The sequence below is a fragment of the Phalacrocorax carbo genome, chromosome 3 (genome assembly GCF_963921805.1).
Source record: "Phalacrocorax carbo chromosome 3, bPhaCar2.1, whole genome shotgun sequence".
In the NCBI taxonomy this organism is placed as follows: Eukaryota; Metazoa; Chordata; class Aves; order Suliformes; family Phalacrocoracidae; genus Phalacrocorax; species Phalacrocorax carbo.
In genome coordinates, this window is record NC_087515.1 from 25,264,604 (window position 1) to 25,289,889 (window position 25,286).

Genomic DNA, 25,286 nt, shown 5'->3' on the forward strand with positions numbered 1-25,286 from the left:
AGATTCCAAATGCTTTTTGTCTTGTACATTCCTCAGTACAAGCTCCAGACAGCTCTGCCTGACCCAAGCCTTTTTCCTTCAGCCAGCAAATAAAATGTTGTTGTCTGCTGGTGTTCCAAGGCTTCTTAGCACTGCACTGCATTACTGATCACAGTGTCTTCAATGCTGTTGGTTTTGGCAGACTTTGAGCTTGATTTGCTCCTCCCACCAAGCAGCATTAATGTGAGCTGACCGCTGAAGTTGGTGTGGATTTGAACCCCTCTGCATGCTGGGGTGAGATGGTTGGGCTGGCGTTGGCACAGTCCTGGTTGTCAGTGATACGTACGCTTGTTCTTTATGTAGGGTAGAAAGGAAAAAATCTGTGCATGGAGAAGCTGAAAGTATATTGAGTAGGGTGGTCTGGCAAAGGTGCTTGTCAAGTAAGGTGCAGGCTGAAAAGGCCTTTAATCTCTCTTCTGCAATATTTAGTTGAGCATAAGTGCAAAAGGACCAATCTCTTTCTCTCCGTTCCCCAGCTTCCCTCGTGCTGGCAGCAGCCTTTGTTTGGATGGGGGAGCAGATCCAGCTAAAGAATAATCTGGTTATGCTGAGTTTATCTGCAGTTCCTTGGTGTGGTTCGTCTCATGCTTGCACAAGTGCTTGAGGTAGAAGTGAAGGGGCAGGGGCGGGGAGAGGGCAGACCTACTTATTTAAGCAGCATGACCAGTTTACTCTAGTCTAAACGGTCTGCAGATTTGTTTGGTGTTAGGAGATGGCAAAACACATGCTGGGCTTAATTTCCTTCCTTTACTTCCCAGCTCCAAAGCATGTAACTTTTACTGGCGATAGCTGTAGTGACTGACAAAGCATCTAGTGAGAGACACATCAGTGGCTCCAATGTACCAGCAAACCCCAGAGAGCATGACCCATGGCTTCTTCCTCAGTGCTGAAGCATGAGGCTGACTTGGTGTGGTATGTGATAAAGCTGGGTAGGAGGAAAAACATTCTGTTAGTTACTAGTTGCTGATCAGTGGCAGGTGCTGTAATAGTTGTACTGCTTTCCTCCAGCACTGTCTGGCAGCAAACTCCCTGTTGCGGTGATTAACTTCCTCAAGGGTAGAAGGGCTTGATGTCTCAGGCTTAGCCAGCAAGAGCTACTAGTTAGTCACAGGAGACTTCTGGGGTCAGAGTAGTTTGAGGACCACCTGCTCTTTATTAGGGCCAACAAAGCTCAGGTGAGCAAATGAAGATTAGGAGCATGTTTGTTTGCTACAAAGTGGTAGTGGGTTGCTGAAGCTGTGATGGTAATTTCTGGGTCAGAGTAGGAATGTGAGGGGAGAGTTGTTCCTTAAATGATGGTACAGCTTTTTTAATTGGCTTGTGCTGCTGGGTATGCGGCATCCTGCAAAAGGTCAGGTACTGGTGTTCAGGGAGTGACAAAAGAAACTTGTGCCTGTGAGAAGATGGTTTGTAATCCGCTTGCATTGGTAGTCAGTGGAGGCTGAGCAAGTGGTGTGTACAACTGCTCCATTTTTGCATCTGATCTGTTCTTAATCCCTAGTGATGGGAGAGTTTTCATCCCCTCTGCAAGAAGCTCCTCTTGATTGCTCTAATCATCTTGGTATTAGTCTCAGTGATCATACACACAGGGTGGTAAGTAGCTTCTTACAGTATTGGTGAGGTTCTCCTTACTGGAATAAATGCAAACTGCAGGGGTGCAGGGCTGCATCTCTCCTGGGAAGAAGGGTCCTCACAAAAATCTGTCCTCAAATTGCAAGGGGGGCAATTTTGGAATCTGAGGCATCCCTTGGTTGTACCCCCCACCTCTGACTTTTCATTTGAGCTCTAGGCAGTGTGCAGGCTCCTGGTTTGGAAGGGCTGTGCAATCCTTTACGTGGCCTGTGGTCTTGGAGGTACTTGTAGATCTTAATGAATTAAACCTTTCACCAGCTTTGAGGGCTCTAGTCTGCGAGCTTCATGTGCCCTAAGTAACAGCATACTTGCAGGGTGAGCTAGCAGAAAAATACTTTCTGGTCATTAAGTGAGACACAGTGGAGTCAGGCAACACAAATTTCACAGAGGATGTATGTAGTGAGCTGAGACTACAGTGTTTCCAGCCACAGGATGACCGTCTCCAGCTCTGCCACAAGGTCTTGCACTGCAGTGGCTCTGCTGTCTCTGGAGCTGCCACTGCTTGGAAATACTGATACTGGGTCAAGGTCTTTTTATCTGCCTGGTCTCTGAATTTCACTCACTTTATAAATTCATGGTCTGTAGTGCTGTGTCTGCATTTCCTCCTGACAGCTCTGGGCTCCTGCTACAAAACCTTGCCAGCTCCTGGGTGCTGTGCTGGGATGTACGCCGGTAGCTGGAGGGCTGCAGCCTCAACCGCAACAACATCGCGCTTCCCTTTGCTTGTGGTATTGTGCAGGCCTGGTTTTTGCTCTGTGCTGGCTGGGTGCCCAGGATCAGTGCTCCTGCAGCCGGGGCAGGAATTTGGGGTGGGGGGGAAAGTGGGTTTTGTTTGGAGGGTGCAGGAGTGGCGGGTGGCTCTTTGCCGCCTGGCTGGCAGCATGGAGCCATATACTGCCCTCCCAGCACTCAAAAGAGGAGAGCAGCGTGCTGTCCAGTGTAGGGGAAGATGCAGAGAAGGTGGCCGCTTCTCCCTCGTTGCCTGAGATCTGGAGGGACTTGTGCCTTGTAGCTAGGCAGCCATGCTGAGGTAACTTTAACAGAGTGGTGATGGGATACGTGTCAGCTGTTGGGGAAACCCTGGTTCTCTTTATCCGAGCATATCCCAGTGGCTGACACAATCATCCTCCGCCTTGGAGACAGGGAAATACCCCGACCCCATGGTGAGGGTGGCTGCTGTGGGTTACAGCAAGGGCCGTGTCATTCCCCACTTGTGCGGTCCCTATGGGATGCTGTCCTGTCCCACAGCTGGGTGAGGGCAGGGGCCTCCATTTTATGCAGGGCTGGGAAAGGGGTGCTATCCCTCTGTCAGCTCAGCAGCAGCCAGGCCTCTTGCCGGCTGTGACTTCCATTGCCTTGGTAAGTTGTGTTGTGTATGTGCAACATGTGTACCTAGAGTTTTTTGATCTTTGAAGAAAAGGGGGGTTTATATCAGAGCAGGAGTGACTACCCTTGAAAGGATTTAACAGGCCTGCCTTAACTCCCTCTTTCAGCCACTTGCTGCTCCTGAAATTTGAGCCCCATCTGGTACGTTGACTCACGTCCTGCCTTAGTGCCGAGAGGGATGGGCGAATAGCTTGTCCAGACCAAAGGGGCCGGGGTGGAAGGACCTTGTGGAACTGAAAAATGGCCTCTAATGAAGAGCTTAGGTGTGGAAATTGTGATTAAGAAGAGTTAATGAACCTTGCTTGTAACTCCCACTTTTTCTGAGAGAAAACCCGTGTGTGTGTGGCTGTCTCCCATGTGGTGCTGAGGATGGCAGCAGCGTGCTGGAGGCCTGGCCATCTGTCTCCTTGCTGTTTCTGTGTGCCAGTAATGTAGGAGTGCCTATTTTGGGTTCTTTCCCTTCTCTGAGATGTATTTACTACTTGGCTATAGTAACTAGCTACACGTAGTAAATGTTGGGTTTTGGTTGTCTTGGGATTATCAGTGCTTGCTTTCTGAAAGCAAACACAGAATCCCTCCATCTTAGTGGAGGTGGGAACTGGAGAGGAAAGTCTGTGAGGCAGAGGTGGCCCTGTACCACCTGAACTTGCTTTTGTTATCTGTAATCACTGACGTGAAGTGTATTTAGAGGGGCGATATCTCACTTCGTGATCTTCTAAGTATTGTAACGATGTCATGAGCCCGCAGACACTGCGCATGCTCCTTTGCGCCTTGCATCATGGCTGCCCAAATTGCTGGTTCCTGATTTTGGGTCTGCATTAATATTTAAATGAACTGTTTCCTCCACTACATTTGTGAGAATTGTACTAACTTTTTAGCCACTCTGCCCACTTTAACATCCGCTGTATTTTGCAGTCTCGCCCCTAAAATAAGGGGACTTGGAACAAGGCCCTGCCCCTTCCCTACGAGGTTACAGGCTCAGGAGCCACATAGCTATGGGGATTAAATATGGATTGAGGGCCTGGCGTCTTAAAGTGCTTAGGCACAAGCAGATGTCTTATGGGATTTTGGAAAAATCCCATTACAGTGCCAGTCTATATCTTTAAGTGTCTTAATATCATTAAATATCTGGGTCCCAGGTGGTCTTCTAGGTATCACGCACTCCCTGCCCAGCAACTGTGCTGCTGACATGCGGCAGATGGGGAAATTATGCACCCTGAGATCCTTGTCTCCTTTTATCTTTCTCTCATGGTAGAGGTAACCAAAAATTAGACTTGGAATGGCTTCTGGTGGGAGGGAGGACAGCAGAGCCAGTGCTGGGACTGCTCATCTAGGCTTCCCTGTGCTAGAAGGAAGGTGCTTGCCTTCTGGGCTGGACTGCCTGCCCACATAGGGTGGTGTCTGAGGGATGTTGGTGGCTGGGATGAGCAGCCTTCTGTGGCAGGGGCCTGCCCTGGCCTTTCCATGTCGGCAGAGATGGGGCCAGCTCTGGTGCACAGGCAGCCCCATTGGCATCCGGCTGACTTTGCCCAATGCTTGAATTCACATGGGGTTTGAGCCATCTGCGCTGTTGCGTTGCACTAAGCACATGCTGCTGCCCAAGTAAATCACTTACCTGCTCCCCAGGGAGTGGTAACTGTCTAACCTCTCTATCTTTTTTTTTTTTGTGTCTAGCCCTCAGTGCCACCGGTGCCAAACTACAAGCTCTCCATGTCGATCCCAGAATGGCTTCAGGCAATACAGACCTACATGAAGATGCTGCAGTATCCTTCTCCAGTGCATGGTCTCCAGAGAGAAGGCTGGCTCATGCCTAGCATGAATTAACAGGGTCTTTACTGAGGCACTGGTCTTGAGTGCTTGGGATCATTCAGGGTTGAAAGGATCCCTCTAAGGATTTGTGCTCGCACCTGCAGCACTGAGCTTGTCACAGCAATCCCCTGGGAGGTGTAATTAACTTTAAATGATACTGAAGAATTTAACCAAAGTGATGATGGTGGGAGTAGAAATGCTTATTGAAGTTGGTTTATGAGAATATTATGAACAGATTGTGATGCCTGGAGGAATAACCTGGCATCTTGTCATAAAGTGACCAAGGGAGAGCCAGTGGTGTGGTGAACCCTTTCTCCCATTGCCCTGGCAGCTCCTGCAGGCTCCCTGAGGACTGCCTGCATGCTCAGCTTGCAGTGGGTGCTTGTCATTGGGGTTTGGGGCACAAGCAGCTGGCCTGACTCTGAGGTGGGCAGGCTTACCTGTGGCACAGGAACTGACTACAGGAATCCCTGCTTCCAGATGTCGCATCTTGCCTTGGGGGGGCTCATCAGAGATGTACACATCTATCCATCTTCCCTATTGCTGTCCCATGCCTAATACACAACCATTTCCATTGCTGACAGATAACGCTGGAGGAGATGATTGCAGGTCCAGACGCTGCTCTGCTGATTTCCTTTTTTTCTAAACTCTCCTTTTCTGTGTGTACGTGTGTGTGGGGAAGCAATGGGGATGAGGAATGAATGTAAAGTCCTGGTAAGGATTAAGAAAGGATATGGGTGGCAGCTGGAAGAGCATCCAAAAATAGCAGGCGCGGTTAGCCTGCTGGGGAGTATTGGCTGGGATCAAGGCGGCAGCAGGGATTGGAGCCGCAGCAGCTGCTGTGGGGAGGGAGGCTGGGACCAGCCTTCTCTGCGGGGGGATGGCACGTTTCTCTTCTGCATGTTGGCCGCTTGGGCAGGATGAGAGGCTCACTGCTCAGAGGGGTTCTGATGGAGAGGAGACACAGAGCTCCAAAAATTCTACTGAGCGCCCCGCCCCGCAGTCTTGAAATTCTGTACTCTCCTACATAGCAGGAACAGGCCCTAGGCATGGGGTTTGGATCTGTGTTCAGAAAAGCTTCAACGTGGGCTGGGGAACAGGGTCTGGGCTTCCTTTGTGGGCTGAAAGAGGCTGTATGCTTTGTTCAGAGCACTCCAAAAGGACCTCATAAATGAGGTTTTAAAGGCAGGAGGGAAGCAAAGCCTCATTTCTGGAGAACTCTGAACTGTAATTTAAGTCAGTTCAGAGCATCCTGGTGCGAGTTGGAGTTTTTATTTAGACCACAGTTATACAGCCAGCAGCTGTGCTATTTATACCTCACAAGGTACCCTTTGCCTCCATGGGGTCACCTGTTTCTGCCCTGGTTTCACCACCACAGTTTTGCTGGGATGTATGTTCTCGTGACTGTGTTGGGAGCTAGGCTGGGGAACAGATTCATCTGGGAAAAAACCTAGGAAAAATAAGTAGATGGTGTTTGTTGTTGTTTTGTTTTGTTTTTACTGCATTTTTATTGCATTACTGCTTGAACAGCTATGCTCAAGGAGCAGGGAAGAGGCTGCTTTGGGTGATGCTTCTGCGGCATGGTAGCTTGCACTTATAGGCGAGTGGTGCTGAAGTTTGGTTGACAGGTGACTGTCTGCTGGCATCCTTTGTGATGAATTTTTCTCCTATGCTCATAGTGTCAACTAATGTTCTTGAGTTGCACTTAGCTGCTTACTTCTATTTCAAGTGTATTGAATTTTTTAGAGAAGGATTTCTATCTTCTAGAAATAAATGGATGCACCAGCCATGCTTTTGGTTTACAGGTCATTTGTGAGCTGTGGCTGACTAAGTTAAAAACTTACGAAGGAAATAAGTTCTTTCAAACCATGAATAATGTTGATTGGTTTGGCTTGGCTATAAAAGCTTTTTCTTGCCTGAATGGGAGACTTTTTTCAAACTTGTAACCTAGCAGTGAATGGGACCAGAGGAAAAGTGAATTCATAACGCTCAAATGCCAAATTTAAGTGTCATTTCAGACAAACAACCTTTTTGCTTGACTCTCCACCTAATGCTGGTTAATATGTCATATAAAAAAGCAAGTGAAGAAATTGCTTTATTTCAGAACCACAGAATGGTAGGGGTTGGAAGGGACCTCTGGAGATCATCTCATCCAACCCCCCTGCATGGGCAGGTACACCTAAGATGGGGCACAGGACCGTGTCCAGGTGGGTTTTGAATGTTTCCAGAGAAGGAGGCTTGACAACCTCTCTGGGCAGCCTGTTCCACTGATCTGTCATCCTCACAATAAAGTTTTTTCTCATATTCAGGTGGAACTTCCTGTGTTCCAACTTGTGCCCACTGCCCCTTGTCCTGTCATTGGGCACCACTGAAAAGAGTCTGACCCCATCCTCTTGACACTGCCCTTCAGACATTTATAAGCATTTCACATGGCAGGGTTTAATCTCTGTTAGGTTAACGGCTTTGCTTGTTTTATAGGTCAACAGGAAATCAGAACTGAAATTCACATTTTGAGCATTGTTATTTTATTGTTTGACTGGTCAAGTTACTTTCCTTTAACAGACAAAATTCAGATACAATCACACAGGAACGCAGTTCTTCGAGATTAGAAAAACCAGACCTTTAAGTGGGTAAGTGTCTCTGGAAGTGGTTTAGTGCCCTTGGCCCACATCATGCCAGCTGATCACCTGGGGCGTTCAAGCACTATAGCCTGGGAAGGCTGTCTTCTCTGTGCCATGGCTCCTCTGGCAGGGTCAGAACTGTGTGTTGCTGCCTTTGCAAGGAGGGTCCCAGCTTGCTCTCAGGTGGCAAATGGACCCATTGAGAGCCAAAGAGTGGAAGGTCTGGTCTTGCTCAGCAGCTGTGTGGGAGCTGCATAGCTGTAGGCCAAAACTGAATGCACAGGGTTGGGAAAACTCTCTGTTCTCGGTATTGGGTTGGGAGGGCTGGGCTGATTTTAGGGAAATTATGTAAGTCCTGATATTCAGGTTGCGCTCTAGTGCCCTTTGATGGTAGGAAGAGATCAACTGCGCAAAATGCTGGAGGAATTTTGACATCACAGGTACAGTCCTTTCCCATGGGGATCACAATGGACTGTTTAAGTCATGGCCTTGCTTCTCTTGTTGCTGCTCATCTTGCTGTTGCTTCCATGTGGTGGACTCATGTGCTCGTTGGCGATGAGTTGTGCAATACAGGTATGAATGTGTGTGCAGGGAGCCTGGCAACAGAGAGCTGGGATCCCTCGCATGTAAGAACTGCATCATACTTAGGACAGCTCTTTAACAGGACCCAGTAAATTAGCAGATTAGGGTGTATGTTAGTAGTGATGTTGACAGCATTATGCTTTTATTTTAGGGTGAAATTTAGATAAGCAGAATATAATTACTCCTGTAGACTGGCCTGTGTCTAGCTCTCCCCAGCTGTCATTAATCTAATGGTCCATCACTGTAAATTCCAGTTCCCATCCCAGCTCTGTGCTTCAGGTTTTCATTTTGCTGACAGCAGTCTGTCCCACTTCCTTTCTCTATGCAATGTTCACTACACAGTGGAACTAGTTTAGAAGAAATCTTGTGCCTTGAATGATAGATGGGTTTACAGAAGCTTAAACCTATTTTCAGGCTGGTTACTAATTTTTAAATTTGTCCCATTACTTTTTTCAAAGGAAGTGGAGGATGAAAATGAATTGTGCTCAGCACTCACCAGTTGAAAGGTTGGTGTCCTCCTGGGCTGGATGAAAGCCTGGCTTATGAGGATGGTACTTCTTCCTGGAAGGGAACCAATATAGTGCTCATAGCTGGAGACACACCTGTGGCTTTGGATCCTCTCCTAAGTGGTGCTATTTCCTCTATTTCCCTGCCTTCTTGTTTGCCTGGGGACTCATATCTGACTTCTCTCCTTGCCCTGTTGCTGTTATGGCTTCTGTGAGTGACTCGGTATATGGTGGCAGGACTTCTGCAGAGTTAAGGAGAGTTCCCCTGGGAATGGTCCAACGCCTTGGGGCAGCTGCTGCCAGCTTGCCAGGCACAGTTGCCTGCAGCTGGTGTACACTGGACTTGCACAGTGCTAAGTCTTAAGACATGTGCTGCTTTGCTCCTTGACCTGATGGATGGAGTGGTAGGAGTAGTGGAGCTGTTGGGAGCACATTTAGCTGCCCAGATCCTGTTGTACTGCAGTAGGGCTTGAGCGCTTGCCCTCTCTTGGTTTCTCCAACTTTGAGAAGGAATAACATGTTGATTGAGGTGTCCCTAAAGGCTTCCCTTTCCTTCACCTGGGGTGCATGGCTGTTCATACCAGCTGAGGATATTTTTCTCTTGCAGTTGTCCATGGTGATTTGTTCTCCTGCTGTCAGGCCAGTTTTCATCAGAGCTGAAAATATCCCACACCTGTGAGTTTTTCCTGGGAGGTGTGTTCCACTTTGCAAGAAATCTGCTTCCAGCATGGTGACAACAGGTGTCTCGTGCTGAGGCAACAAGCACTGCTCTGAGCAAGTTTCTGTGGTCTGAAAGGCCTTGCTTGCTGCAAGACAGTTTGTATTTGCAAGTTTATTGGGTAAGATGCTGAGCACCTCCAATTGTCACTGGCTCTTGGAAGTTGAGGCTGTTCCCAGAACTATGATTTATTGATATTAAATGTATTGCTTGCTTCATAATATGAAGGCTCAAAGCTAATGAAAGTATTATGAGATCTTTGGCAGCCTCTCTTCAAGAGAGCAGTGGCCGGACACAAAGAAGCTGAGCACTAGATGGAAATTGAATATTCATAAATTCATGTGAAACTGTCCTAAAGCAGCTGAGGCATATTAATGAGTTTTTCCATTATGGAGGGAGGACTAGATATAGAGATTTACTGTCAACATCAGTGTGATACATGAGAAAATAAAAATGCGTGGCTGTGCTTAGGAAGAAAAGCATAAATTATCTATAGGAACTCATAACATGAAGGGACACAGGCTTACTATAATTGAGTATTTACAATATCTCTTAAGAAAAAGTTGCTGTTAGCTATCAACTTGCTTCTAGACTGCCAGACACCCTGTGGATTTGTCTAGACTAGAGATAACGCTTTTCCAAATGTTAGATTTTTGTTGGTGTAGCTGTGTGACTCGGGGTGGTAGAGATGTGATCCTGCAAACTGTATGTGGTGTTCCTGTTGTAATAGCAAAGTGTGTCTGCAAATGCATTCTCACCTGGCCTGAGTTTCCTGTATTTGCGCAAAATCCAGATTTACAGGTGTAGCTACATCCACCGTAGGAGTGCTTTGCTAACAGAGTACACAATGTGTCTTGACCTGGGATGGTGTCCTTTACGTAGGTTTTGTGATGTAGCTTTTCGTACTAGGTAGGTAAAGGGCACCACATGGAGTTCAGCTCTACTGATCCATGGTACGTGTGATGTGTGTATGCATGTGACAGAAGTGTTTCAGACACCGATTGAGTTGGTTTTCCTTTCCCATATAGGGTTATGGTGGCAAAACCTGCATTACTGCTTTTGTTCATGCAACTATTCTGGTAAAAATGGCACTGTTAATTGAAATAGTAATTCTTTAAAACTCCCAAGCCTAGATCATGTAAGAGCTTTAGAAAAAAAACCAAACTTACTTCTGGATATTTAGTAATATCTGTAACTGTGCATTCAGTGCCAACAAACTTTTATTACTGGCTTTACAACAAGCAATAAGCCCTCTGCAAGCTTCTGTTCTAGGATGCAGGTATAATGAGGAACAAATATTGTTGTCCTTCACGGGATATCTGGGGAGGGTGTAGATAGGTGCGGTATTGTGCTGTTCCATCGAGTTATGTGCCAGCTCATCGGTGGGACCTATGACTGAAGCAAAAAATGATGTTTGGGTAGGTTCTGGGGACTTTGAGAAATTACAGCTCAGAAGCTGCTCTGTGAAGGCATTCAGTGACTGCAGATATAATGCGTAATCAATTGCAGTAAAAGAGCGTGATAGAAGAAGTCACGTGGGAACGATGCAACCAAGTAACAGTGAAGCAGGGGTGCAGAAAATAATGCTGTTTCAACACACCATGTTATTAAGGAACCCCGATGGGGCTGTAAAGAAAAATGGGCTCATACCACTTCCAGACAATAGACTGCAGAAGGCATTTGAACATCTGCTTCTCTCTTGCACAAAGGGAGAATGTTATAGATATGGTACCATGTTCAGCATGTGGTAGAAGTGCTTTTGCCATTGAAGCTGGTTTTGACAAGATTCATAAGAGCAGTAGCTGCTCCACTGTTTCATCTTCTTTAATCTTGTTGGTGCCTTTTGCTTCTGTCTTTGCTTCATTGGGAAGAATAAAACTGTTATGAGCCTTAGAAGAACTTGAGAAAGGGAAATTTTATGGGCCTCATGCAAGTACCAAGGCCTAGGGAAGGAGAACTTAGTGGAAAATGTGCTGGAATGTCTCACTAATTCAGAGTTTACTGAAGTCTGTAGGAGTCTTTCTGGTGAAGGTAATGGGCAATGTCTTCTCCTAAGTGTGGTCGTCTCTGAAGTGATACTAGTGTGATGGGTGCCAGCTGGTGAGATCCTCCAGTTTTGGGCATGTTAAAAGATTTGAAAATTTTTCTAACCTGTACATTAGATCGGATGCCCTAGTGAAAAGTCTGGGAGCAAAAGGCATTCATGCTTCCCCTGAGATGTCTTCAGTCCTTGCCATTTTAAACAGAAAGCATCCAAAAGGTGCAAAACCATCTCCTCTATGAGCCCTCTCTTAGTGCAGAAAGCAAAGGAGATAATCCAGGTGGGCTTCTGAAAACACTGAAAGAAATTTGAGTCAATTTACAAGAAAATATCACAATCTGCAAAGGAGTAGATCTTGAGGGAGGAGCATGCACCCTGTTTGTTAGAGGCAGAAATGTTCACTGTGTTCTGGAATAGAGATCTGCCTGGTGGGCTTCAGACAGTGGTGTAAATGCCACAAAGAGGCAAGCTGCATGATGCTTACTTTTGACTGTAACAGTCTTCCCCAAGTTGCTGGAAGAGATGGGCTCCTCCTGTGCTCACTGGGGTCTGTGGAGAGGGTGGCTTCGGGCTGGTTCCCAGCTAACTGTGGTGTGAGATGGAGAAATACTGCTTTAGAGTATCATATATGTGGAGTCTGTTCAGGTAACTGGAAACATTTAAAGAAAATCCTGGAAACAAACCCTGCTCAGGCAGGGAATTAAAATGCTTGATGCTGTCTTATAATTCTTTCCCTCCTTCCTTAAATATTAATTCACAAGTTTAATGGTGCAGGCTTTCTAGTCACGATTAACATCTGGGACAGTGTGGTAAGAATTCAGGAGTGAAATAAAATAGGGAAAGGAGAAGTCAAAGAGCACTTGTAATTAACTGTTTTCAAATGAGCTTGATGCTTTTTTAGAGAGCTGACAACCTCCAAACCATTAATACTTCTGTTAGAGGGTGTGGGGAGGATGGGTACTTTTGATGGAAGCTGGTGAAGGCAAAGATACCAGCCTTTAAAAAAAAAATAAGGGAAAAAGAGTCTAGAACTATTTAAGTTTATCTGCAGTTTCAGGAAAAATGCTAGTGCAAATAATCATAGAATGGTTTGGGTTGGAAGGGACATTTACAGGTCATCTAGTCCAACCTCCCTGCAGTGAGCAAGGACATCTTCAACTAGATCAGGTTGCTCAGACTCCAGTCCAACCTGACCTTGAATGTTTCTAGGGATGGGGCTTCCACTGTCTCTCTGGGCAATATGTTCCTGTGCTTCACCACCCTCATTGTGAAAAATTTTTTCCTTATATCCAGTCTAAATCTGCCCTCCTTTAGTTTTAAAACCATTACCCCTTGTCCTGTCACAATAGGCCTTGCTGAAGAGATTGCCCCCATCCTTCCTATAGTCCCCCATTAAGTACTGAAAGGCTCCAATAAGGTCTCCCTGCAGCCACCTCTTCTCCAGGCTGAACAACCCCAACTCCCTCAGCCTGTCAATCGAGTGTCTGCCATATAAGAAGGTGGTGAGTGAGAGGCAACATGAACTTAGTTTGGCATAGTTTGGTTCGGATATTTTCCTTCCGTGAGAGTGTAAGAGCTTTTGACAACGAGGGAGAAGTTGTGGTTGTGCTTATTCTTTGCCTTAGTATGGCTTTTGGCAGCCTCCAGATAAGGCAGGGAACTCAAGTCTAAATGAAACTATTTTGATATAAGCACCCAACCTGGTGAAAAGAAGCACTTAGAAAGTGGTACTTTACAATAGCTTGTTCTTGCCTAGCAGAGTTTGTCAGTTGAGGTGTGCAATCTCTGTCCCAGGTCAATGTTTTTTTCATTAATGGTACGGGTAATTGTTTGCTGATAGATGTGTTTTGTGGTCCAGGCTGGACAAGGTGACAAGGCTTGGCAAAGTGGAATTGAGATTCAGAATGATCTGAAGGGTAACAGAGAGCTGGGGTGGAACAAATGGGAGGTTGGGAATAGCTGGCTGTGAGAATACACAATGGAGAACGAAAGGCTAGTTTCGTACTGATGGGGGTGGTTGTAAAAAAAAAAAACAAAAAAACCCAAAAACAAAACCAAACAAACAAAAAACCCAAACCAAAACCACTAGTTGGTAGGAAAAATATACTGAAAGTTGGTTTCAGGAGGAAATTGTTCTGTTTGTATTGGTGTGGTGGGCTCAGCTGAAGGGACCATGAGATGCAAGTCAGTTGAAGAGAATCCAAAAGGGAAGCAACTAACATTGCCCAAGGTCTAGGAAAAAATGACCAAAGGGAAGATTTGGCGTGAGAGAAAGGGAGGGATTAAAAAGAAAAGGAAAAAAAAAAAATCTGCCTGCTTTCTCATGTTTACAGAGGAGAGAGTAGATTATAGCCTGTCCTGTATACAAATGTCAGTTGCAAGAGGAGAGATAATAAATGGTCTCCATGCCCACTGTGGATAGCAGAAATAGCTTCTAATTTAAATTGCAAAAAAGGAAAGACCTTCTTAGATACAAGGTTAAGTAAAGGATAGATTAACTGTTGGGTTCCTGAGCCTTTGAGAACCCAGTTAAAAGTAGGTTGAAAAATTATCTGTGATAAGTGATTTAGATTTGGCTTATGCTACCTTGGGCACAGTGGTGGCTTGGGGTTTCTCTGAAGGCTTTCCTTCCAATGCAAATATGGGGTTTAAGGCCACGCTTCATCTCAAGCTTGTTAAGAGAGGAAGACAGATGCTCTTGGTGGTTACTGAACTGGGTCATCTGCATAAACCCTTTGGTCTCTGTTGCAAACACAGAGGAGAAAGCAAACTTTGTGGAGTATTCCCCAGGACTCTGGGATGGGTGTGCGTGAGGGCATGACCTGTCCCGTGGGTGCAGATGGATGCCTGTTTGCTTACCATTGGTGACGCTTCTTGACCAATGCTCCCCTTACGCAGATCCCACAGTCTGAAGACTGTAGCCATCTCTGAGCTGCCAGGTCCCAGGTGGCCACTGAGCACCTGCTGCAGCTCCAGGACCTGGGTGCTTTGAGCAGGAGGTGGGACAGGAGGGCTTCCCAGGGTCCCTTCTGAGCCCAGCTGTCTGATGATGCTGTGTAGTGGCAGCTGTCCTCCCTTCCCTTTAGCCTCAGAAGGGACAGCTGAGGTACCTGTGTGCTAACAGGCAGTGTGTTTTTAAGCAAGGGAAATGCCTCTCCTGTTGGATTTAAATCTGTCTTAATAATCACATAGCATCCTGGAGAGCTGTGCTTTGGAACCAGCACATATGTGGCTTGCAAACAGAGTGCATGTTAAATACAACTTAATATTTAAATAGCGTGAGTGTTGCTGCAACAGATAAGTTGGTAGTAATTTGACTGCTCATTTAGGCCAATTACTTTGAAGACTCCCTCCCTGGCTGTGGAGTCATTAATGTTATCTCCATGCTGACAATACCTTGAAATCATGACAGCAGTGAGCTTATAAAAGCAGGTGTTAGGACACCTGATTGATGCTGCATGTGGTGATGAGGCAGCTCCAGTACAGTTACTCTGTTTGCCTGCTGGCAGTGGGGTCAGTATAGGTGTGGACCTGAGGAGGAGATGCTGGCCCTGTCCCTAGGACACACATTCATAATCAGCTGTGACCTCCCCCCTGCTGTCTTCCCCTTCCTGTGGAGTCAGAAGATGGGAAATTCAGTGGATCATCTTGTTCATGAATACCTCCCATGGATCATCCACATGTAATACTTCTCTGGATGGAGATGGAGCTTTGCAGTGGCTGCTGCTGTAACCAGCAGTGAGGAGCCACTGTGGGGGATGAAGGGGCCCCATTGTGTGCCCTTGCTGGAGCTCCTCGCTGCTTCCAGCAGTGGGGTTTCTGTGGCCAATTGTGAGCATGTAGGAGGCAGACTAACTCTAATTTGTCTTCTGTACTGCAGGCGAGTGTAAAGGGCGGTTGTTTACAAATCAAAAGATAATTTCTAACTTGGATAAATGGGATGCAGAATGGCTGTGACAGGCTGTAATAGCAGTGGAAGCTGTATTGCCATTTGCAGTCAACAGAAGGTTTAAAATGCATGAAGTGGGTGAATTAGAAAGTGGGAAAGACAAACTTTAATGGTTTTAGATGCATATTTTAATCATCTTCTCTAATACAAATATTTTTATCGTTCAGTGTGTTGTTCCCTGACAGTAGGCATCTGTTTACAAAGCTCTTCTCAGGGAAAGGACATGGATAGAGAAGACTTCAAAATAGAAGTCATCCTTTGGTTTGGGTTTCAGCGAATATGACTTTTCTGGCCTTTTTTAAATGTCCTTCCAGTATTGTTTTTCGTAACTTTCCAGGATTTCAGGATCTGCTTGTAGAAGGGGATAGGCTACCTAGCTGGTTGATGATATGGTGTCAGTTTGGCTTGACAGCTTTCTCAGCTGAGCTGAGCTTAGGTTGCTTGTTTCTCATCACAGTGCTGTCCCTGTCAGATAACTCTACTCCAAAGGTAGGAGTCCAGATTGTGACTAAGCTTTGTAAACCTGCAAGATCCTGGGCATGCCATTTCCTGCACTTCTGCAAGAAATTGTTTTTTACCATTTTCCCAGTCCGTGGGAGGTAGGGAGCAGCAGCAAGATGATAGTTCAGCTTGCAGTGGTGTGAAGTGTCTGTGTTGGTAGAGGTTTCTGCAGAGCAGACTTTGGAAAAAAGGCATTAAATTCTTGTCTGCACCTATAGCTATAGGCTCACAGAGGCATTTGTAGCTTTCATGGGGCCATCATGTAACAATCCTCTCTCCCCTGTTTTTTCCAGAGGAGAGCCAGAGTTATTTTGAAAATAAGCTAAACTTGGTCCTGCTGTGGGAGCTTGCATGATTGCCAGCTTTTGCAGCTCAGCAGGGCTTTGTGTTACACTTTGAAGTGATGCGTATAGAGTTGCTGGAGAGGCAGAGGACTGCATTCTTCCAACCCACCTCCAGAGGCTTGAAGGCACTGGGATGCCAAACACCCTTCTCTTCTCCCACCCCGACCCTCCCCTCCCCAGTCATCCTCCAGAAGTCAACAGGGCTCTGGCAAGCCGCTGAAGAGAAGAATCAAGTTTACCAGCGCCTGCTGAGATAAGAACCAGAGGCACCTGGCTGTTAGTGTATGAGGGGACCCTTTGATTCCTGTCAACTGCTCCAACTGAAAGAAATCAAAAACCTTTTTATTTCTGTCCTAGGTTAATGGAGACAGCAAAAGAAATGACCAGGGAGTCCCTACCCATCAAATGCCTTGAAGCAGTTATCCTGGGGATGTATCCTTTCACACGTCTGTGGCTTTTTCCACTGCAGCACCGTTTAATATATTGGCCTTCCAGATGGTGTTTGAGATGGTCACAGCCAAAGGTGAGTGTCAGCAGCTTGGGGAACTGCTGTGGTATTGAACAACAAATTGCTGAATTGCCTAGGCTTGTTGGTAGGAGCTTGGATGCCATGTGCCTTCTTCACAAGTGTTGTGCTGTGGCTGTGCCGACTTTGCCTCACGCCTGCGTAATGTCAGGATCTGACCCAAAGTGCCCAGATAAGTATCTGTCTTACACAATCCCTGTTTTCTTTGTTAGTGTTCCTCTGCTAGTTATTGTTGTAGCTTGGTAACACCTGAGGAATGCAGGTTCTGTCCTATGTTTGTCTAATGTTTACATGGCAAAGTTATGTCAGTTTTTGTCTCTCAGCCCACAGCTGTGCTTTGTGCAGAAACGTGTATTATAGTTAAATGTTTAAGCTTTACCTTATCATAATGCTTGCTTCCCCTTCAGTCTCAGAAAAAAAACCCAAGAATACTTTCATTTAGAGACTGACTCGCTTCTTGATCCTCTTGTGCTGTTACTGATAAATCAACCTGCATCATCCCAAAACACTAGAGGCGGGCAAGGCAGGGTTATAGGAATAATTGTATGCTGGATATGTCTTTCCACAATATGTCTTTGATTTAAAACAAACCATAAACCGAACCCAAAATAAACTTGGAAGCAAACCAGCTTCTGGCATGTCTCTGCAGTGTTTTGCTTGCTGCTGCTGCCCCCTCTCGTGGGAGAAGGAGCTGGGCACTACCTGCCAGGCTCTGCTGGTGTCGGCTCATGAGAGGGGTGGCTGCTGTGAGGTGGGAAGGGGATGTGGGCTGAACAAGTCATGTGTGGTGTGTAAGATTCGATGCTGGATGCAGCCCCCGCCATGCTAGGAGGTCTGTGGTGTGCACTGGGTGCTGCTCGCGGCTGTGCTTAGCTCCCTGTGTGCCAGGGATAGGTGGCTCTGGCTGATGGAGCTTCCCCTGCAAATGCTGGCAGGGTCTGCATGCAGCTAGAGGGATGGGGATCCTGGGGGCTTGATGTCAGCAAGAGACTCAAACTGATGCCCTCCCAGAAACGGAAATGATGTTGGTGGATCTGTTGTGCTTGCCTTTGTGTCAGAGTTGTGTTGGAAACTATTTGGGGGCCAAAGAGATAGGGGAGGTAATCCCCAGGTGGAATTGATGCTGCTCTGCAGTACTGGTAAGTGTTAGTGTGGCTTCTAGTGCTGTATTTCTAGCACTGAACTGATTATTCCACCTATCACATGAGCAGAGAGTGATAAGTGGTTTATAGATGACCATGATAACCTAAAAGTATCCTTACTGATCTAAAAGTTTTGACTGCTTTATTTTCATTTATAAAGAGGGATTTTTCTGCTTGCCTCAAACCTGACTATGTTCCTTTTTTTTTTTGAGCAGTGGCGGAAGCAAAATAGTTGACAGCTATAGTTTATACTGTTTGGTGGCATCTAAAGTTTCTTTGGACTTTTAATATTTAGGTGAATCTTTCTGTCTCTAGATGGTACTTTAAAAAATGTTTATGGAAAATGTTTTGCTGTGGTAGTGTGGTTTTTTTAATTGAGATTACCTCATGAGGAGGCTTAGGCAGGGGAGGGTATGGGCTGTCTTCCTATGACTTGCTGTCTTGGAAGCCTCCTGTGAGACAACAGGGGCTATCTGCTGGGGTGGTGGTCCAGTAACAGAAGTGTTAAAGTTTAAATGATCTGTGCAATATAAAACCGAAGTATTTTGCTTGAGTGGATGGGCTGTCTGAATGTGTGCCTTGAAAGTGCCTGGTATGAAGCCTGTGAGCCTGTGTCTGTGCAGAACCTCATGGTGCTCTCCTACCTGTGCCACATGGGTTTTTGGGAGACATCTTTGTAACAGCACGTGGGGAAGTTTGCTGATTTTTCTCAGCTGTGAGATTTTGATCTTAAGCATTGCCCTCTAGATGCAGACACAGTGAGGCCAGAAGCTATGACTTGCTTTCCAAGGTCAGGTGGTTGCCAGGTAAGAGATGCACTTACGTTCTCCTGAGTGTCAAACCAATCTCTTCACATATACCTGAGCTGAGCATCCCTGCATGTGTGTGTGTGTTAACCTCTGGATCCCTTCTCTGTCTCTGTAAATAAGGTACTGCTTGTAATTTTTGTGCTAGCAGGCTTTGCTGTGTTGCTTGGATACAGAAAAGAGCACAGCCCACTACAGCAGACCCTTGGCGTGAGCCTTCATTCAAAGACTGACTCGCGCAGAGCAGCTTAGCAAGATGTCATTTTAATTGAGCTGCTCTTGCCTTTTACTATGCGACTTCTTATAAAACACTTCTGTAATCCCTCTTGGTGCAGAATTATGTTTTGCATAATTGCCTTCACACTAGATCTTGAAGTGTTTTTATAGGGCAATGAGTTAAAATACTGAGCTACCCTGTCTATACGCACCAAGGGAGCAGCTACTGTGAGATGACTGAAAGCTCATACAAATCTTCCAATATTATTTTGCAGCAATCTTGCATGGCTTTTCTCTGTGTAGCTGTCTGAACTGGCTTCATATCTCTCTACTTATGTGGTCTGCTCATCAGTGCATAACCAGAGGCATTCTTCCTGCTGTCTTCCCCAGGGCATTTCTTGGTTCAGTTGTACATCAGCTGAGTAATGGTCTGTTCAGCTCATTCCTTGTGAACAAGGATCCAAATGACTTATGCTCAGGAAAGGGAAGAGTAAACCAAAAAGTGCCAAGGGAATTTAATCTGTGCTGTATTCACTTTATTAAAATGGGGGGAGGAAAATATCAGAGGGGGAGAGGGAGGCGGCATGGTGCATCCATCCTCAGGGACTCTTGCAAAGCCTGTCTGTGTCGGGTGAATGTAACTCCCGTTGCCTTCAGTGTGCCTCTGAGGTGACAGACCCATGCAGTGTATTAGACCTCCCCCTGTCCGATAATATCATTAAATGAGGAAGAGGAGAACAGAAATGCCTCAGGAGGGAGAAATCATTTAATAGCCTCTGCACTATGGCACTATGCCTTCTGCGCATTTAATCTGTGGATGATGATTATCCCTGCTGGAGACCTGGGCCCATCCTGCTCCTCCTGCCTAGCAGGTACCTCCCTTGGCTGGGAGCAAGTGTTTTCGGTAGGGGGTAGAGTTTCTTGCCACAGTCATTGCAGGATATTGATGTCCCTGCAGTGCCCCTCTTTGCCTCCTGCAATGCTTGTCCACAGCTTGACTTTCTTGCTGGCTGAAATATGGGTGAGGAGGGTCCTGCTCAATATCTACCCTCCTGCATGCTACCCTGTCGTAGCTGGGAAGAGCTGGGAGAGAGCTTTTAATCGCATGCAGTCTTAAGCTAGTCACTTCAGACTGCAGCTGGGTACTGGAGAACAGGCACCTCAAAAAGAGTGATGCCGGCTTGGTAGTCTTACTTCAGGAGACTGAGCCAGCTACTTGACCTGTTTCTTCATGGCCACTGGAGCTGTGGGGGAGAACCTGGGCTCACTGAGCTAGCGGCTTCAGCATCGCTAATGTAAATAAAGCTGCCTCCTTGCTCCTCTCAGCCTGTTCTCATCCCCTCCAGCTTGCTTGTGCTGTGTGGCACAGCCTGCTGGGATGGCTCAAGGCACCTGCTCACATTTCGCTGGCCCTTGAGAGCAGCAGGAGAGGAGGGAACCAGGCACCCTCTGGCTTTCTGTGCTCATCTTGACCAGATTTCAGCTGAAGAAAGACTCTTGCTGGGCTCAAAGGCATGGAGCACTGCAACTTCATCTTGACTGAGTTAAATAAGGGAGAATTTCAAACTAATAAATAACAAATGGATTAGCACAAGTGATGCAATGGGCATTAATTTTCTCAATATCAGGTTCATTTTGCTTTCCCTTTTTTGTCTTTGGTTTGCAAGGCAGTGGGACTTAAAGTGGAGATACCAGAAGGTGTCAGGTGTGATGCTGGGTCTTCCTGCAGCTGGAAGAGAAGTACTCGCAAATCTGGGTGCTGAGAGAGCTGGGTGCATAGACCCATCGGGCATCAGCATTGGTGGGCTGGGCTGGAAACAAGTGATGCCAGCACTTATCTCTGAATCCTGAGAATATCTTGTTTTGTTTCAAGCTGCTGCGGGCTCTGCAGGGCCTTGCTGCACTGACTTACGTTTGGGCTTTTTTCCTTTGGGGCTCTGAGGAGGAGGGTCTCCCCACGTCCCGTGGTCCTGGGGGTCTCTGTGGCTCTGGGTCCCTGTTGGTGCTGCAGGTGGGTGCACAGCACAGGGGTGGCACTTGCCTCCTCACCTGCCACTAGCGCACCCCTTGCACAGTCACTGCCTGTTAACTTGGCAAAGGCACCAGTTTTTTACCCTTAGCTAAACTGTTGAAGCCAGTTTAGATGCAGGTGTGCTGAGGTCCTTGCAGTGTGTCACCTCGTCTTCTGTGCAGCAGGCTGCGATTCCTAGTGGTGGTGGGAAAACTGCTGGTGGCAAGTAACCTGAGCTCACCTAGCCATGGGGAGCCAGCTGCTGTCAGGTGGGTCTATCAGCTGCTAAGACCTATTTCCAGAAATATTTGAAGACCAGAGCCACAGTGCTGGCTGACACATGGAAAGATCCTGCTCCAATTCTTTATTAATAATAAAATAAAAAAAGGCAATAGAATATTTTTTCTAAAAGTTGCTGCTGGCAAATAAACAAGGTAGAGGGCTTCAAGTCTCTCTTCTGGCTGGGAACTGCTCTGTGCTCTACAGTGGGGGCACCTGTGTAGGGAAGGGCCTGTACTGGGGGGGAGATGCTAGGACTTCTTTGTGGGACTGTTTTTGATATTAGAATTCACCAGGATGTAGGGGGGAAAAAAAATCCTTGAGCAAATCACAGAAGGGTATTGGTTGAGTCATCGTGTGAGTGTGCAGATTTAAAGAAAACCCAATCCAGATGCTTTCTGCTCCAGAGTGTTAAAACTAAGGGGTTGACTTAGCACCTTAACTAATTCTCCCCTTTTCTTTTGAACTGGCTAAGGCTGCTATTCTTCATTTGCCCCACTGTCCAGGAAAGTAGTACGGGTTTTGTGTCCTGAGCCTTGCTTGTATTTGAGTCTGGGATCTGAATGTCTCCCAGGTATCCAAGCTAGGTTCTGTGAGCCTGGGTAGTGAAGGCAATGGGACTACAGGAAGCACAACAGCTTGTGGCTCAGAGGATGGTGTGCTTGTGTTGACTTGAAGATCTAGCGTAGCTGCATGCTGGCATGGGAATTCTGGCCCTTTCCGCAGGCTGCTAGCAGTATTGGTGTGCTCAGGAAAGCCCACTTGTTAACAGAGCTGTACTGGGTTACCCTAGTGGCGTGTCACCCCCAAAGCATGTTGTATGCTTTGGGCCCAATTCTTCTCTCACTGCTTTGACCCAAACCTCTCTCTTTCAAAATCAGCCCCCTGGGATACAAAAGCAGAATTTATCATTTGCCTAATAGATGCAGCCCTGGCTGGCAGGCATTAGGGTCTTTGTGGGGTAGAAGAAATTGAGGTTAAAGGACTACTATAAGGCTGCAGAAGATCTCAGAGTCTGGGTAGGCATGGTTTGGGCGTCTCTGAGGGATAGGGACATGCCATACCAACCGGTTCGCCTGAGACTCTGGTGGTGCTCCAGGTATCATCCTTGTGTATTTCCTGGGTGTGGGGGAAGAGGAGGGATACTGGGGCAAGAGGTGGCCAGCCAGAAGATTAGTGTCCCTCCTGTGTGACCTCCAAGAAGGTCAGCATCCCTCAATGCTGTTTTTCTGCTGCTTTGATTTACAGGAAGACCTGTGATTGGGAGGCCACTAAGCTTTCGTTACAGCTGCTTGTGCCCTCTCCTGCTCTGCACTGCTTCTCTATTGTGGCACATAATTTACTCCCTGACTCTCTACCCTGCAGTTACAGTCCCTGCTCAAAAGTGTGATTACAGCTGCGGCATTGCTGTGTCATTGCCTTTTGTTTGCCCTAATACAGCTCTAGTTGGGCAGAGCAGAAAGAAAAAGAAATAATAATGATGCATGGACGGAGGGGAAGATCTGACGTGCCTTTCTAGCCCATTTGCTGTGTATTTCATCTCGGGTGGGGACTCTCATTAGCTAGTCACTTAGCAGAAGCAACCTGTACCTAAAGGTTAATTTCCACAGCGGTTGTTGCTGGATTATTTGATGGTGGGTAATTTCCATCCTCAAAAGATTCTTTTACTCCTGCCTAGTATTTAATGAGATTAAATTGCAACTTCTCTGAGACCTCGTGGCAGAAGTGTGTATGTGTGGCAGGTGGCCACCTAAGCTTTGTGTGGACTTAACAGAAAGGCACTCGGGGAGCAGAGAGAAAACCCTTTCATAATGAGGGGGAAAAATAGTGGTGATGTTTGAAAGCTTCATATGTGTTAATAAAAGATACTGCTTTTTCAGTTACACAGAATGATAAATACAATGGGCTTCTGCAAGAATCTGTCTGTAGGACAAAAATTATTGTTAACATGACTTTGATGTAGGTAGGATGCTCCTTTTAAGGCCTGGAGCAAGGTGACCTTTTAAATGAGGTGACTGTGGGCTGAGTTTTCCAGATGATATAACATCACTTGGCCCCATTCTGACCTTACAGTGTATTTATAATCTTTAATTTTACCAAAAGCATGGGGTTTTTCTTGGAGAAGATAGTCCTAATGCAACAGTGATCCAGCAAGACCACTGAAGGCATTAGAGCTATTTCTGTTCTGCGTCAGTGTAGCTGGTATTGGGGTGAGCTTTGGCAGTTGCTGCAGGTGCTTGTGTTTGACATACGTGGGGCAGCAGGTGGGCAGAGGTGGGCTCACGTAGCCTTGGCTGGGTGAGGGGTTGGGTGTGTTGTAGGGAGGTCTGCACTCTGATTTGCACGCTTGTCCAGGCTTGCTGTTGTGCAGACACTGAAGTGCACCAGAAGCTGGGCCCATGGTGCTGTCCGTTCCTATACCCTCTAATATATTTTCTCCAGACTGCTAAAACTGATGACATCTAGCACTGAACACGGTTAAATATGTTTGACATGGAACTGAAAAGCTTCCCTGTGGCTGTTCTGAAATATTTTGGCCAATGTGGTTTTTTTGCCTTTTTTTGTATAGAGGTTTAACTCCTTGCTCTTGACTTCAGATTTTGGACAGTCCACGGATCTCCTACTAGTTGGTTTCTGTGCTCACCTGGAGGGCAAAATTGTGAATATGTGAAATTCAACAAGTGTCAGGTGGGTCAAATACCCGCTTGGAAAAATGCTTTAGAGACAGATGAGAACTGCTGGATGCTTCTCCTGCATCCCTGTAGAGAGAGGAGGTGAAACAGGAAGTGTGGGCAGGGGGTCAGCACCCCGGGGAGTTGCACTGGTGGTGAGGTGGGGTGTCAGGCTGGGCAGAACCAGAGCTGAACCCGATCTGTGTTTTATGGTATTGGTACAAAGGCGTTTTGTGTTCTCAGTTTCCATCAGCTGTCAGGCAGCTGTGCTATGCAGGCAGGGGAGGAAGGCTGGCTGCAGTAACATCCTAGGGCATCTCAGCTGTGCAGTGGCTCTTGTTTTGCTGCTGTTAAAGACCTCTTTTTTGGGTATGGGGTGGGGGGGGAGAGGGGATGCTGGAGATCCCCAGAGCAGGACCCTGGTCTGAGCTGGTCCCTGCAGCTCCAGAGGGGATTGACCCCACTTCTCTGTTCTTCAGGCTGCCCTGATGCTATCCTGGCAGTGCTGCCCCTCAGGCCAAAGTATTTTGTAGTTGCTGTGCCCTGGCTGACCGCCTTGACCATGTCTGCCTCTGGGGATAGATCCAGGGTTACAGCAGGTGCCTCTGGCTGGAGTAACCCTGGGCTGAAGTGTCTTGCTGCAGCCTTTTCTGGTCATCCCTCCTCCATTCCCCAGGCGTGGGTGGGGATCTCAGCTGCAGAGGGAAAGGGTGCCTGCTGTCCCAGGGGCTGGATGTCAGCACATGGAGCCAGGGTGGGTTTCAGCTGTCTGGGGATTAGCAGCAGGGAGCTGCGTGCAACGCATACACTGATGCAAACCTGCTTGCGTGAGGGAATCTCAGTCTCGCCTCCCCCTGGCACAGGCCAGCAGCCTCCCGAGGAGATGACCCGGACCTGTGCATAGTTCCTCTCTGAGATCACTTACTACACTGTTATGGAGCTTGGCCCTGGCCTCTGCATGTGGTGCATTTGAAATGGCCAGCCAGTGATTCAGAGGACATGTTTTGCTTTTTAAAGCATTTGTTCCTGACCATGTCTCTGTGCTTATCTAATTAATTATCTGCCTGGGAGCTTTACTTTGTTCATCTCAGCAATCTGTTACAAGGGTAACATGCAAAACCATTCTTGTATGAGGAGTGGCCATGCTGAGGGGCCGGTTTACAGATGGAAAGGCGGCAGACTGTCACCCTGGAGAGGAATAAATTCAGATTTTTTTTTTGTACTGTTTGAAGATGTGGGAAAATGAGGATCAAGAACCTGAGTCATACCAAGCTCCAGCATAAAATGGAGGGAAACACTCTTCCCTTTTAGGAGCATGGGAGTTTGATGTTGGTATCAAATGGGGGAGTTCCCACAGATCTGGGGAGGGTGGTCTCTCTTCTGGTGTGCTGACCCAAACACTGCTGTGGTTTTTTTCCTTCCCCCAAGAGCTTTAGAGACAGGCCTTTCCCTGGCTGAACCGTTGCATCTTATTCTCCAAGCAGTGAGATGGGCTTTGGCAGCATT

General features: G+C 46.9%; 1 protein-coding gene across 3 annotated transcripts in view; it reads left to right on the top strand.

Annotated features, from left to right (window-relative positions):
* Positions 1 to 25,286, top strand: part of LOC104047078 (FLVCR choline and heme transporter 1) — a 59,837-nt gene that overhangs the window by 24,007 nt on the left and 10,544 nt on the right. For all 3 annotated transcript variants that reach the window (XM_064446212.1, XM_064446214.1, XM_064446215.1), the window contains 3 exons: positions 4,732 to 4,820; positions 7,440 to 7,496; positions 16,486 to 16,560. In XM_064446212.1, coding sequence (XP_064302282.1) covers positions 4,732 to 4,820; positions 7,440 to 7,496; positions 16,486 to 16,560 — 221 coding nt within the window. The remainder of the gene's footprint in view (positions 1 to 4,731; positions 4,821 to 7,439; positions 7,497 to 16,485; positions 16,561 to 25,286) is intronic.